This window comes from Platalea leucorodia, assembly GCF_965183815.1.
Source record: "Platalea leucorodia genome assembly, chromosome: 5".
Lineage (NCBI taxonomy): Eukaryota > Metazoa > Chordata > Aves > Pelecaniformes > Threskiornithidae > Platalea > Platalea leucorodia.
This window is the reverse complement of record NC_138827.1, coordinates 53,294,816-53,308,729: the sequence shown is the minus strand read 5'-3', so window position 1 is coordinate 53,308,729 and position 13,914 is coordinate 53,294,816. Positions and strand designations below refer to the sequence as shown.

The window sequence follows — 13,914 nt, the reverse complement described above, 5'->3', positions numbered from 1 at the left end:
GCACTGCTGCACTGTGCACTCCCCAACCACTCTCCCCACGCTCAGAAAAGGAGGCACGGCCAGCCCAGCTGTGGCCACCACCACTACCACTGACCTGCCCCACACTCGCACCTTCCAGCCTCTTCTTCCTCACTTTCTGCTGGGCTGCACCCCCATAGCAGTGCCATGGTTCATGCACAGGCGTGGTGTGCCTGGAGGACAAGGCGGTTGCAATGCACCCAGCGGGAGAGCTCAAGTAAAGGGGGTGGGTTATACAGCTACAAAAGCTTGGGGGGCAGGAGGTATTGCTGCTGCGGTGTGAAAAGATGGGACTTTCCTTCTCCAGCTTTGGTGAGAATCCCTCTTTGCTTCTCTGACAGCATCTTCAGAGAAGCATCAGCGCACAAATGTGTGTGCTCTGGGGCAGGTCCGTCGTGGCATAGGAGCCCACATGAGTTTAACAACTCTTTGCCAGCATTTTTATCCTTGAGTGTCACTTTGAGAAATATCAGCCTGAGACTGTGCATCGGGCTGGAGGGACTCTGGCAAGTCCCTTGGCGTGATGGGTCACGGGCAACACATGGTGTTGACACAGGGAGGAAGCAGTGTAAGAGCCGTGTGGCTGCTGAGGAACCAGCTCGGGCATGGGTGGCGGGTGCCATGGGAAGGGAACCTGGGGAAAGCCCCAGGGACGACACAGCTGACATTTAATAGCATGTGTTGGGGGGAGCAGCGAGAATTTGAGGGAGAAAGGGCTGAAGGCGAGGGAGCCAGGTGTGTCAGCAGATAGTATCGCTGTGGCAGAGTCGTGACAAAGATGGGTGCAACCCTGAGGCATTGGCAAAGAGGTTTCTAAAGGAGAGGACATAATAACCTTTGCCCAAAGCCTGGGGTCCCCTGCCTGCAGGCAGAGAGGGAAGCAGAATGGGTGGCTGCATCAGGACCAGCCCAAGGAAAGAAGGGGAAAATGGCAGGGGGAAAAGTGCCCAAAAGCAACTGAGACCTTAGGGATCAGCTGGCAGCTATGGCAGGGACCATGCCGTGACCAACCCTGCCATTGCTCTTGCAGTGGAGCTGCCATTCCCTGACAGGACAGCTCCATCTGTCTGTCCGAGACCACACAGGGCAGACCCCAGGAGCCCGCACACAGGGCATGTGAGCCCCCCCACTCCCCAGTGCATGCAGGAAGGGGTCTCCCCTGTCCCACTGCAACGACATGCTCTCAGACCAATATTTCCTCTCCTCTGCCAAGGCTTCGTCCTGCAGCAGCAGCTGTCTGTGAGTTGGATTGAGCAGGGAGCAAGCAGGGCTGGAGCAAGCAGGGTTTGAGCAAGCAGGGTTCGAGCAAGCAGGGAGCAAACAGGGTTAGAGCTAGAGGTGGTGAGCTCACCACCAACATCCCAGTGCTTTCCAGCAGAGAGGAGCAGATGGGGATGAACATCTCAGTCCTGGTGTGGTGCTCCTCCTGGTGAACCCTTCAGCATTTCCAAAACAGCAGTACATGAGGTGTGGGGGTGGCAGGGATCCATCCGTGCTAAGCACCCATGCATGCAGCCCCATGCGTGATGACAGTTCTTATTTAGGCTGTCAACCAACAGCACATCTTAGAATGGTTTGGGTCGGGAGGGACATTCAAAGATCCAACCCCCCCCACCATGGGCAGGGATATCTTTCATCAGGTTGCTCAAAGCCCTATCCAACCTGACCTTCAACACTTCCAATGGTGGGGCATCCACAACTTCTTTGGGCAACCTGTTCCAGTGTCCCACCACCCTCATTGTAAAAAAAAGTCTTCCGTATATTTACCCTAGATCTACCCTCTTTTAGTTTAAAAAAAGTCTGCCCTCTTTTGTTGCTCCTTGTTCTGTCACCACAGGCCCTGGTAAAAAGTCTCCATTTTTCTTATAAGCTAACTTTATGTATTGAAAGGCCACAATAAGGTCTCCCCACAGCCTTCTCTTCTGCAGGCTGAACAGCCCCAACTCTCCCAACCTTTCTCCAAAGCAGAGGTGTTCCAGCCCTCTGACCATTTCTGTGGCCTCCTCTGGACCTGCTCTAACAACAGGTTCATGTCTGTCTTACACTGGCAACCCCAGAGCTGGATGCAGTGCTCCAGGTGGGGTCTCCTGAGAGCAGAGTAGAGGGGGAGCATCCCCTCCCTTGACCTGCTGGCCACACTCCTCGTGATGCACCCAGGACACGATTGGCTTTCTGGGCTGCAAGTGCACAGTGCCGGCTCATGTACCATTTGTCACCCACCAGTATCCCCTTCTCGGCAGGGCTGTTCTCAATCCATCCATCCCCCAATCTATGTTGATATCCTTCTGCAGGGAGTTACGGCCAGCCGCTGACGCATGAGCCAGCAAAAAGTTTTCTGTTCATAAAATCACAGGGTTGTCCCTGCAGCCCGGCAGTGACAGAGGCAGCGGGTTTTGTTATTATCCTGTTTTTTTTAATCTTGCCCACATCTAAGGGGTCCCTGTCAGAAGTTATGCTCCCGGTTAGGACAGCCGTCGGTCACCTTCCAGATGCTAAGAAAGCTTTTGGCTGGTAGTCAGCAGCAAACCATAGCAGGCGAGGAAAGGAGAAGTCATGGGGAGAGAAAGGATGAACGTAGGTTATGGACAGAGAAAAATAGAAAGGAAAGGGTTTGTCTGCAGGCAGTGAATGAACCAGCTTCATGCATCACTTTGTGAGCTCGGTCTGGCTCCTCCAGAGCTGCTGAAAGAGCCCGTCTCTGCTGAGTGGCTCTCATCAGCGTTGCAGGCTCTCAGCTGCCCCTCTGGTGCCCTGGTGAGGTGGTTGAAGGTGATTTGGGGTTTGAATGTGATTTAGCTTTTGCTAAAGACCTGCCTTCTTCCACCAACTCCTCCTTCCACAAGGTCTGGGTGTCCCTGGGAAGGTCCATGCTCAGAATCACCAAGGATGGCACTGAATGAGATGGGCATTAAAGACGAAGCCAGCCCTCCCCTTGGTCACCTTCCCCACCCAGCACTGCCCGAGCCAGGATGAGCTGCTCCACAGGCGCTGGGCAAAGCCGGTGGGCGGCAGTGGGGCATTGCGGGGCTCAGTGGGTCCAGCTGAATCCCCCTGCACCCTTTTCGTTGTCCTCCTTCAGAGCGAGCCCGGGATTATCTGCACAAGACTGGACGCTTCATCGTCATCGGTGGCATTGTCTCGCCCGTGCACGACTCCTACGGGAAGACGGTGGGTCGTCCCCCTTTTTCCTTTCTGCCTCCTACACATGATGGTATCTCTGAAGCCAGGGGCGAGCACTGGGCAGTGCTGCCTGCACCCATGGTCCTTTCATGGACCTCCTCTGCCCGGGGCAGCTCCTGACCATGGGAAAGTCTCTGAGAGGAGGGAGAGGATGAAACCATTCACTCTTTAGATGATAAAACTGCAGCGAGACCCTATAACCAGCCAAAGTACTGGACAGCAAAGAGAAACATTCTCACCCAAAACAGTGGTGGTCATCTTGTTGGGTTGGGTTTTTTTTGTTGTTGTTTAAATGATTTCAAAGCCATTTTTATTGTGGGGGTGGCAACAGTGCAAACAGGGACCTTTAAAAGCATTTTCTGGGGCAGGAGGAAATCCAAATTAGGAGAGGAGTTTCCTCCTCTCCTGAAAGCTGGAGAAATTTCATCAAGAAGCCACTATCCATAGGTCTGGCCCCACTGCAGTGCAGGGCTGCACGTGGTGGTGCTGAGCAAATCTCACCGACTGGTGCATAACCAGGGCTTAAGCAAGGCAGGGACTTCTCCCCTCCAGCAAACAGGAGCTTAAATAAATTTTTGTGGGCAGGAACGAATCCTTCTGGCCTGTCTCATCTGAGTGAGTCTGATGCTCTACCCCAGGAAGGTTTGCAAGCCCAGACTGGCCAGGGCACGATGCTTGCATCCCATAACCATTCCTCCATCACCCTCTCTTGCAGGGTCTGGTCTCAAGCCGGCACCGCCTGACCATGTGCCAACTGGCCGTCCAGTCCTCCGACTGGATCAGGTGAGTGGCAGAGCCCGCACCCACCACAGCACCAGCAGCCCCCGAGAGACCCTGCCCCTCCTCTGGCACTGCGGTGGCAAAGTCCTGCATGCAAAGTGGAGATGCCACCAGCTGCTAGAGCTCTAGGATGGACTTCCTCCTCTCCCAGCCAAAGCTTGATTAAAAACCGGAGGCCTTCCTCTCCTAGTCCAGCAGAGAACCAATGAGGAGCATTACACTATCCTGCAAGGGAGCCCTTTGGCTTCAGGGGGTCTTGCAAGCCCCCCACTGAGTCTGTTGTGTCTGGGTGAGGCCCAAAGTCACCCAGCCCACCCCAGCCTTGTGCCGTGGCACCTTTCCTTTCTACACCTGCAGCACTAGCCCACGGACTCTCCCCTTCCCAGCATTGCCACGTGGCGTCTGGCAGCTGAGTTGGGACCAGAAACATCTCTGGGTTGCCCTCAGGAAACAGGGTTGTACCACATGTAGTTACATCCAAGCCAAATGAACGCTGGTTAGTTGGGTACCAAGAGTGGAAAGGTGTCCAGGCACACGTTCAGGTCCCAAAGCTTTAGGGAGAGCTGGATGGAAGGGCTGGAGGAAGGACATGGTCCATAGTAGAGCTGAGGGAGCGATGGTGGCTGCTTATGGCACTGCTGGCCAGCCTGGTGGGGAGGAGGTAGCACGGCCAGGAGGTCCAGGCAGTGGCCATCGGCCAACACTGTTGCCTTACCGTGCTCCCCACAGGGTGGACCCCTGGGAGTGCTACCAGGACACCTGGCAGACCACCTGCAGCGTGCTGGAGCACCACCGCGACCTGATGAAGGTGAGGCAGCCCCCTCTGAAGGTGGGTGCACCCAGGGTGAGGGCGTGGGGAGAGCACGGGAATAGGGTTGCTCTTGCACCAGCACATGGACATCAACAACCAAAATATGGCTGGGATAGACAAAAGGAAGACTTGCAGGAACATGCCTGAAATCCTGACCTGGAATAGGCGTGAGTTACCTTGTCACAGATGCTTTGAGCTCCTTGCCCTGATGGTGAAAGCGAATTGAGCCCTCCAGCCAGATCCAGCAGCTGTCCCAGTCCCACACACACCAGGAGCGGAGCAGGGGTGAAGGTAGAGTGAAGGCAGGGGTGGGCATAAGCCAAATCATTAATGCTGACCGCGTGCTCCACCCTGAGGGGAAGGAGAGGTGGACGGGCATCCCCACTCACCAGCTGAGCCAAAACTGCTGTATGAACCCAATGGCATGACTCAGCAGGAAAATTTGGCATCTGGGAAGTCCCTAGGGAGCACAAAACCCAAGAGGAAAAGTCCCTCCAAAGCCCAGGCAGGCCTGAGAGCTGAGGGGGAAGGCTCTGGGTGACCGCAGGGACGGGGAGAGCAGGGCTGCTGCCAACACTTGGATCTAGCGAGAAAACCAAGGACGGGAAATGGATAAAACAGCATCATACAAATTCACAGGCAGCCCAGACAGGAGGCACAGAAGTAGCATTAACCGGCCCGGCAGGATGTCCAGTACATCTAGGGACCGTGGGGTCAAAGCCAGGGAGCCCCTGGAGATGCCTTCCTTCTCCTGCAGGGACTGGTGGAGGAGAAGAGGGCACATTTGCTCCCAGTGTAACATGTAAGTCACTGGCTTTGCACCACTGATTCATCAGCTGCTGTATTTTTATTTATTCATCAGAATTTATGATCACCTCTAGACAATGGGGGCAATGCCTGCCTGCAGGCAGCACAGCTGCAGCCTTGCCAGCCTCATGGGCCCACAAAAAAGTTAATCCCACTGTCCCCAGCCTTAATCATGAGTTGTTATCCACAGAGTCCTGCCAGCCCCAGGTCCATCTGGTGAGGTCAGATGGGACTGCGGATCCTAAAGTGAGCTTGGACATACCTGTCACTAAAGATGACCTTCAGCCTGAGGTGCAGAGGCTCGATACAGGGGTTGTAAAGGTTTTTGGGATGTTGCTGGGGTGAAGGCACTGTTCCAGCTACATCTCTCCTTCGTTGCAGAGAGTGACTGGCTGCATCCTCTCCAACGTCAACACCCCCTCCATCACCCCTGTGATCGGCCAGCCCCAGAATGAGTCCTCTCAGACCATCTACCAGAACAACAACAACGTCTCCAACAAGCCCACTGCGGGTAGGTGGCAGAGGGGTAGGGAAGAGGGGGATGACCACCCACCCCTCACATCCCAGTCAGGGCTGCCGAGCGCTAAGAAAGGCACTCCAGCATCTCATTTTTGGGTCAGGTCACTCATCAGGCTCCATGCACCAATCCCAGGGCCAGGTGGGGATGCAAAGAAGGAGTTAGTTAGCATCCAGCACAGCAAGGGGAGCCAACAACGGCTTAAAATGGCTGTGAACGCTCACTGGTCTTTAGCTGGATGATGTTCAGGCAGTGAGAGCAGCTAAGAGAAAGGCTACCTGGTACCTGTGGGGTGTGTACAAGGGATAAGCTGGCAGGAGAGGTGATGCAGCTGGATCCCCCATGAGCCGGCAGGATGTGGGACATGGAGGTATTAGCTGGGGAGAAGAGGGAGGACTACTTAAATCCCATAAAAACAAACATCTTATGATTCTTTCAGTGATTTTAACTGTCCAGCTGGTCTCTTCAAGGCACAGCATAGCACTCTCAGGCGTTAAGATCATGAGAGGCAGCGGTGGGGAGGTGCTGAGAGCAGTTCCCACACCTGGGCACAGGAGCATCTTGCAGGATCAGGGTGGATGAAGTGTTTGTGCGGGTCAGTCTGCCAGGGCATCATTGTCTCTGGTTAATTTTTCTTCTTCACCTTTAGCAAAGATCCTGGGGAAGGTGGGAGAAAGCCTGAGCCGGATTTGCTGCGTTCGCCCACCCATGGAGCGCTTCACCTTTGTGGGTAGGTAAAGGAAAGCCCCAGCATTTCCTCGGCTTCGGTGCCAGCCCCCAGCCTTCTTCCCAGTCCCCTCTCCCAGGCCGGGCACCAGCAGCTCTCTTTTGCTTCCCTTCCCCAGATGAGAACGCCAACTTGGGGACGGTGATGAGATACGAGGAGATTGGTGAGTACGCAGCCCCCTCCACATCGCTTTGGCTCCTCCGGGCCAGCACTACGTGGCTCAGGAGTGACTGCAGAACAGATCTGGTGGTGAGCAAAGGATGCCGGACCATCATCCTGTCCCAGTGCCATCTATCAGGGCTCGAGTAAAACAGGAGCAGCGCTAAACTGGCCTGAGCCCATTCCTGTTGGCAGACAAGCAGCCTAAAATAAGGGAGCAAACCACAGAGACCTGGCTCCCAGCACTAACACAGACCTGCCATGGCATTGTGCCTTGAAAGTCACCCCAAGCACCATGAAACCTGCCCTCCGGCAGTGGTGTCACCCACATCCTCATGTTGCCCACGGCCCTGATGAACTTCGCACTCAGCAGTGGGAGGGATTTCAGCCGCCCGAGCAGCCATGGTGCTCCTTTCTCCAAAGCCCTTTAGGGGTTTTAGACCCACCAGGCTGCCATGCACTTGGCACCACCATACATCACCCAGAGCTCTGCATGAGGAGCGTGGCCCACTGACAGCTTGCTGGTGGTTTTGAGACCCATTTCATGGGCTAGGTCACACACAAACTGGCAAAACACCCATCCTAGCACCAGTACCATTCAGACCCCAAAGGCTTTGGCCACCTGGAAATGCCAATCAGGGAGGCACCATCCCATGCAGCCGCCTCTTCTCACCCCTCCGGGCAGGTTTTCCTCTGGTATTTGTGCAAATAAATGAATCCTTACAGGCCCGTTGGAGCAGAAAGCTCCTTCCCGCAGCACAACTTTTTTGATGTGCTTACTGAGCAGCAAAATCAGCCCTCAAAGCAAGCTGTCAGTGAGCACCAGTCCCAGCCCAGGGAGAGAAAGGGAGGACACAGAAGTCCTCCAAGGTGTACAAGGAAAACCTCTGGTACTTCATGATCAGCTTTGCTAAAGCAAACATGGTCACGCCCAGGGCTCTGAGCAGTCCTCTGGGCTCTCCCCATTGCCCCGTGTCTGGAGCCCCTGCAGCAGACCACGAAGCAATTGCAGGTGCCTATAGCATGGAGAAATTACTCCCTTCCCCCGGGGATACCCCACCTCCAGGGCTAGAGCACAGCCGTAGTTTAACGGCACATAGCAATGCTGACAACAACCCAGCAGCACGGGAGAGGAGCTGAAATAAAGTAGGGTGGGGGGCATTTCATGTTTGGTACCAGTAGGGATGCGAGAAGGACCACAGGATCTTTAGCAGGACTTGTTTTGGCAGGGGAGGTCTGTGTGGAAGAGGATTCCCCTGAGCAACACAGTAGCATGGCAATGGGGGGGTGCCTGCTCAGCCCCGTTTGCTCCCACTTCTGACGTTCTCTGCTTCTTTTCTTCAGAGCTTCGCATCTTACTGCTCTGTGGCAGCGACCTGCTGGAGTCCTTCTGCATCCCCGGTCTCTGGAATGAGGCAGATGTGAGTCACCACCACCAGGTGCCCCTCTGTGCTCCTCTTCCCCAGGCTCCTTTCCTCCTCCTCCTCTGCTTCCCACACCCAGCACTCCTGGGAGCCGCCTGGGTCCCTCAGGATGGCAGGAGTCATCCCCACTATCCCCACCTCCTCCTCCATCCCAATCCTGACCCTCACCTCTCCTACACATTGGCAGCCTGAGGGACAGGGTCTTCTGCTCCCAAGTCACCAACCCTGCCCAGCCTCCCCTTCCACAGACCCAAGCCCTGCTCCCACTTACGCAGAGGACATCACCCAGGGTGCAGGTAAGCCAGTCCCAAGGGATTTCCAAAGGCTATGCTCCCACTCCTTGTCCCTTGGAAGGAGCCAGCATCAAGCAGATGAAAGTCCCAGCAGTGAGGTGTGGAGGCAGGAAATAAGAGGTTTACAAAAGTTGGCCTAACATTAGAAATGAAACACATTTACAGACAAATCAACAGCTTTCACTTAATAAAATTTGCTGACCCAGAGCTCTTTCGGCTGAGCCTGGTTTGCCCTGAGATGGGTGAGGCAGTGGGAGCCATCCCCATGCAGTAGCAAACTTGGCCACCAGCCTTGGCGCAAACTCAGGTTTTCTCTGCCCAGGGCAGAACAACCTTACAAGACCTCTGTCAGGACGAACACATCCATCCTGCTCTTAAAGCCTTCCAGTGAGGCAGAGGTCACATCCGCCTCAGGCAACCTCTTCTGCTGCCGCCTTCCTTCTACTATGACAAGCCCTCCCTAAAACTTAACCTCAATGTCTATTGATAGGATTTAACCCTGTGCCTTTTCATTTCATCCACTGCAGACTGTCCAGATAGCCTCAAATTCACTTTCTGTCTCCATCCAGACCATGGCCCAGCTTTCATGGTGCAGGGGGGTTAGCAGACAGTGGCAGATTTTGCACAGGATGGCTATGAAAGCTCTCCCTGCTTTGGGTTGCTCCTAGATGGAAGTGATCGTCGGGGAGTTTGGGATCGTGGTGGTACCCCGGGATGGAGCAGACCCTGACCGGATCATGAACCACTCCTCCATACTCCGCAAGTACAAAGTAAGTGAATGCATGCACGGCTGGAGAAGGTTGTGTCTGTGAGAAGACCCACAGCCTCTCTTTACGCAGGGGAGCGCTTCAGCCACAGGGCACAAGATGTCTTGAGGCCAGATGCTCTCAACTGCTAGGTGGGATGAGCAACGGGGCCACCACACAGCAGCCCCCAGAGGCCAGTGGGGCAGGGGGGGGCTGGTAGGGCAGATGCCCACTTTCAGGCTATCCCTTCACTCTTCTCTTCCTCCTTCCCCTACAGAACAACATCCTGGTGGTGAAGGACGACTCAAACCACCCCATGTCGGTCGTCAGCTCCACCAAAAGCAGGTGGGTGATGCAGGGGGACTCCTGCTATGGGGTGGGGAGAGGGGTGCCCCCAAGCCAGCCCCTCCATTTGTGGGGACACCAAGGTGCCACCTGACCCACCCAAGTGGGCTCTGACTCCTTTCTCTCCCCCCACACCCCTAGACTGGCCCTGCAGCACGGGGACGGACACGTCGTGGATTACCTCTGCCAGCCCGTCATCGACTACATCCTCAAGAGCCAGCTCTACATCAACGCCTCTGGCTAAGTGCCAGAGGCCTTGCAGCGAGACAGCCCTCATGTCCCGCCTGCCTAGAGCTCTCCATCACTCTTTTCTCTCTCTCTCTCAGTCTGTGTCTCCATCTCTCTCCCCACCCCATGGCCTCCTGCCCGTGTCTGCCTCTCACCCCCAGCGCCAACGCTCCATCGTGCAGCAATGTCCAGGGAACCGCAGCACATCCCCGAGGGGAATGGTTTGGTCTCTTTTTTCAGGGAACTGCCCTCCCCCTTGTACACAGGGAGCAGGGGGATGGGGCTGGTAAAAGAGCGATGTGCTCGGTGTGCTTGAGGGGAGGCAGCTCCAGCACCCCCCTCCCAGCATGTCACTGGGAAATGGTCCCCCTGGTCCGTCCTCCGAGTATGCTCAGAGCAGGGGCTTTCTCTTCTGCATCATCTTACAGTACTTAAGCTCAATAAATCTAGGTGGACTTTTTTTCTTAAATAGTTTTAGTGCGAGCCCTTTGGACCTCTTGACACGATGACCAAACAAATCTTGGTTGGCAGCAGGCAGTTGTAACCCAACTGGCTCAGTGCCGCACGGCAGGTGGACCTCCTCAGGCCAGCAGTAGGACAACCCAGCTAACAAAATCCTCCTCCTGGCCCTGAAAAATCATGGAGAGGGCATTTCTGAAGGGGAGGAGAAGCTTTGGCAAGCATTGCTGCCAAAGCATTACTAGGGGGGATGTCATGTCTCACCTTTCCTTGGCTGCAAGTGAACCCAACCCACCCCAAGCCACGCCCTAGGCAAGTGGAGTTGGGGTGATGCTCTACTCCAACCCACTGTTGGAAGGAGCAGCCCGCAGCACCTAGAAAGGGACCTGCCATTTATGAAGCCAAGAAACGAGGGAGGAAGAAGCAGGTGGTGACCCAAAGCCTCTGGTGAGAATTTGCCCCAAACCTGACTGAGCTTCATAGGGGCTGGGTCCATCCCCATCCTCTAGCTTTCAGATCTCCACTCCTGTCTGTAAACTTCCCCTTTCTCCCTCCGCTCCTACCCTCTTCCTCTCCTTAATGAGTTTATTAAATGCATGATACCTTCCCTCTCCCAAACCGGCTCTGGCTGCTTCACACATCCCTTGAGACAAGCCAAGCTCCTGCTCTCCTGCCTGTGACATGCCCCCGAATGCCAGGGATGGAGCCTAGTGCAGATGCTTGCATTAACACTGGGGCAGATAGATAACATGGAGCAAAAGAAAATTATTTAAGTCCTGCAGAGAGGAGAGTTGCTGAAGCAGGCCGTTGTCCAGCTGAGCATCCCTAGGGTGCAAGGACCCTGCACAGCCCCTGGGAAAGGTCACAGCCACAAGGAAGAAAGTACAGTCCTGCTTTACTCCTCACCTTTTCCTCTCCCTTTGCTCTCTCTAACCTTCTGTCGCTTTGTGTGTAGCCCTGCTGCTCCTGGACATCTGCCCACTCCCCACAAATTTGGGCTAACTAGGCTCAGGCTAGAACCCCCCCACCAAGGCATGACTGCTGCCCATGTTGGCTTTGTGGCTTTCCTAGGGCAGCGCTGTGACTAGCTGCTGGTCCCCAGCAAGGGACAGTGTTGCATTGAGACACCTGAAGGCTGATAGTCCTCCAGGGTGTTTCAGGGAAAAAGCTGAAATTACCTTTTTTTTTTCCTTGAACATCTACGAAGGGTCACAAGTTGCTCTTGTGGAAGTTCCAAAGATGAGACATTGTGCTAAATTTGGTGACCTGCTGGATGCTGCTGGCATCTCTGTAACAGCAAGCAACTTTGGACAAAAAGTAACCTACAGGCACAGGCTCCTTGCAGCGGGCAGGGTTTTACGAGCAGTAGCTAATGACTTCTCGAGGACAGCCCTTCCCAGAAGGGAAAGCAAGAGAGACAGAAGTGATGTGACTTTCCCAAAGGCTAGAAGTTGTCTTTCCTTGCCAGAGATTTCCCTCCGCATGGAGAGTCTTGTTTGGGAACTGTTGTAAATTCAGCAGCTGAATCCCTCAGTGCCAGCTCTGGTATCACTAGGCGGTTGTGTACGTATCCCACGGGGTGAGGAGATGCCAAAGCAGAGAGGGTGGCAAGACTGTGCGGGACTGGGAGTGCAGGGATGCCTCTTCTCCAGGGAGGTCTTCAGCCAGTTCAAGCTGCTCACTAACACCCTACTGAGTTCCCTTAGCTAACAAGCTGGGCAGGTGCCTGTGGTGGGACATCTCATCCATGAGACACCCAATGTACGTAAGCCAGTAGCTAGACTCCTCTCCACCCGTTGTTCTCATGTGCTCAGTTTTTAAGTCTCTCCTCCCTCTCCACCCCAACACAGAAGTTATTTCAGACAGCAGCCTCCCCTCCTTGCCAGATGTCACCCATGTTTCTTAGCTCCAAGCCGGAAGAGAAAGAGTAATGGTAGCAACCAGCCTCCAAAACACACACACATGCACACACAGAGGGATTTTAACCTCCTGAAGGAGTGATGCCTCTTTGAAGCGAGAGGAAAGACAGTGGGTTTTAACTGAGGAAAAGACAAAAGGAAATAAGACAAAGGAGATGGAGAAAGAAGGCAGGCAGCACGTCCAAGAGCCATCTCAGATCCTCCCTCCCTCCCTCAGGTATGCGAGATGGGATGCACAGGAAGCCAGCCGGCTTCCCATCCCATTGTGGTTAGGACGGCATGCCTTAGAGACGTAGCGTTGTGGTAGGGATGATGAGTATCTTCTGTCTTACTAGTCTTACCTGCGCCTTTGTGTATCCGTTCAGTAAAACTCACAGTACGGGGTGGGGTGGGATGGGGGGTTTGTAACAGGTCGTTCAGCTCTGGGATTGGTTTGGAAAATGTCTTTGGGTGGGTACAGAAAAAAAAAAAAAAAAAATCATCCCTGAAGATCCATGTGACCGCCGGGGAGGTGAAGATCGGGGTTTCCAGGGTGCAGGGGAGGGGTGGGAAGAAGCTCGTGGGTTTTGGTCTTTGAACCTCCACTTTTAAACAGTGCAATTTGCTGAAAGAGAAATGAACTTCTAATGCCTTTTGGGGAAAAAAAAAATAGGGGGGGAGGGAAAGGGGTTGAAGTTGCCATGCCACCGATTTCACCTTTGTCAAAAGTTTTGGAGCCTAATTTTTTTTTTTCTTCTGTTGCTATATGAAAAAAACAGTCATTGACAAAAAAAAAACTTTATCAGCAAAATGTTTAAATTATGTAATAAAGAAAACAAAACAAAGATGTTACTGATGTCATTTCAAAACAGCACCAAGACCGAGTGAGCACAAAGAGCGCAAGCAGCTACACTGCTGGGACAGTTGATGGCCAAACTCACCCAAAACAGGGAGCTAGAGAAAATAAACCAGTAGGCAAGATCCAGCCAAAAGTATTCAGTATTTATTGACCTCCTCCCTTTCAAAAAACCCAACTCGTATTAAAATAAAGTCAGGTCCATAATACCTGTCCCTATGCTGTACAACGGGAGAAGGAACACATGCCAGAGGCAAGAATACATCTCGCTTAAATAAAAGTATAAGGCAGACATATTACTTGGTATATCCTTATCAAGCAAAAGCATGGGTGCTGCTTTATCAGAGAATCAGAGCTAACAAGGGGTGAGCATGTCCCCCAAAGTGTCCTCCTCCATCCAGGATCTCCTCTTTTACCACCATGCAGGTCAGAGGGCTTCAACAGAGTTGAATTCCAGCACATGCTACCTCTTTTTTCCCCTGAAGTGGCATCTAAAGGAAACTGGGAGCAGTATCAGAACAGAGCTGGACCCACAGGAAAGCCATGGGTAGGTGAAGGGAGCACCATAGTCTTCAGATCCTCCAGGCTCTGCTCAGACGTACAGTGGAAAACGCTGTGGACAACTACTTAAGCCTCTGAGAAACATCCAGCACCATGTGGGAGGGA

General features: G+C 53.8%; 1 protein-coding gene across 1 annotated transcript in view; it reads left to right on the top strand.

The window, feature by feature from the left end:
• Positions 1-10,051, top strand: part of NMNAT2 (nicotinamide nucleotide adenylyltransferase 2) — a gene marked incomplete at both ends in the record, with an annotated part of 29,165 nt that extends 19,114 nt beyond the window's left edge. The window contains 10 exons of the mRNA XM_082312121.1: positions 3,098-3,186; positions 3,914-3,981; positions 4,708-4,786; positions 5,978-6,107; positions 6,763-6,843; positions 6,959-7,003; positions 8,344-8,420; positions 9,385-9,486; positions 9,740-9,807; positions 9,949-10,051. Coding sequence (XP_082168247.1) covers positions 3,098-3,186; positions 3,914-3,981; positions 4,708-4,786; positions 5,978-6,107; positions 6,763-6,843; positions 6,959-7,003; positions 8,344-8,420; positions 9,385-9,486; positions 9,740-9,807; positions 9,949-10,051 — 842 coding nt within the window. The remainder of the gene's footprint in view (positions 1-3,097; positions 3,187-3,913; positions 3,982-4,707; positions 4,787-5,977; positions 6,108-6,762; positions 6,844-6,958; positions 7,004-8,343; positions 8,421-9,384; positions 9,487-9,739; positions 9,808-9,948) is intronic.
• Between the last annotated feature and the right edge of the window lie 3,863 nt (positions 10,052-13,914).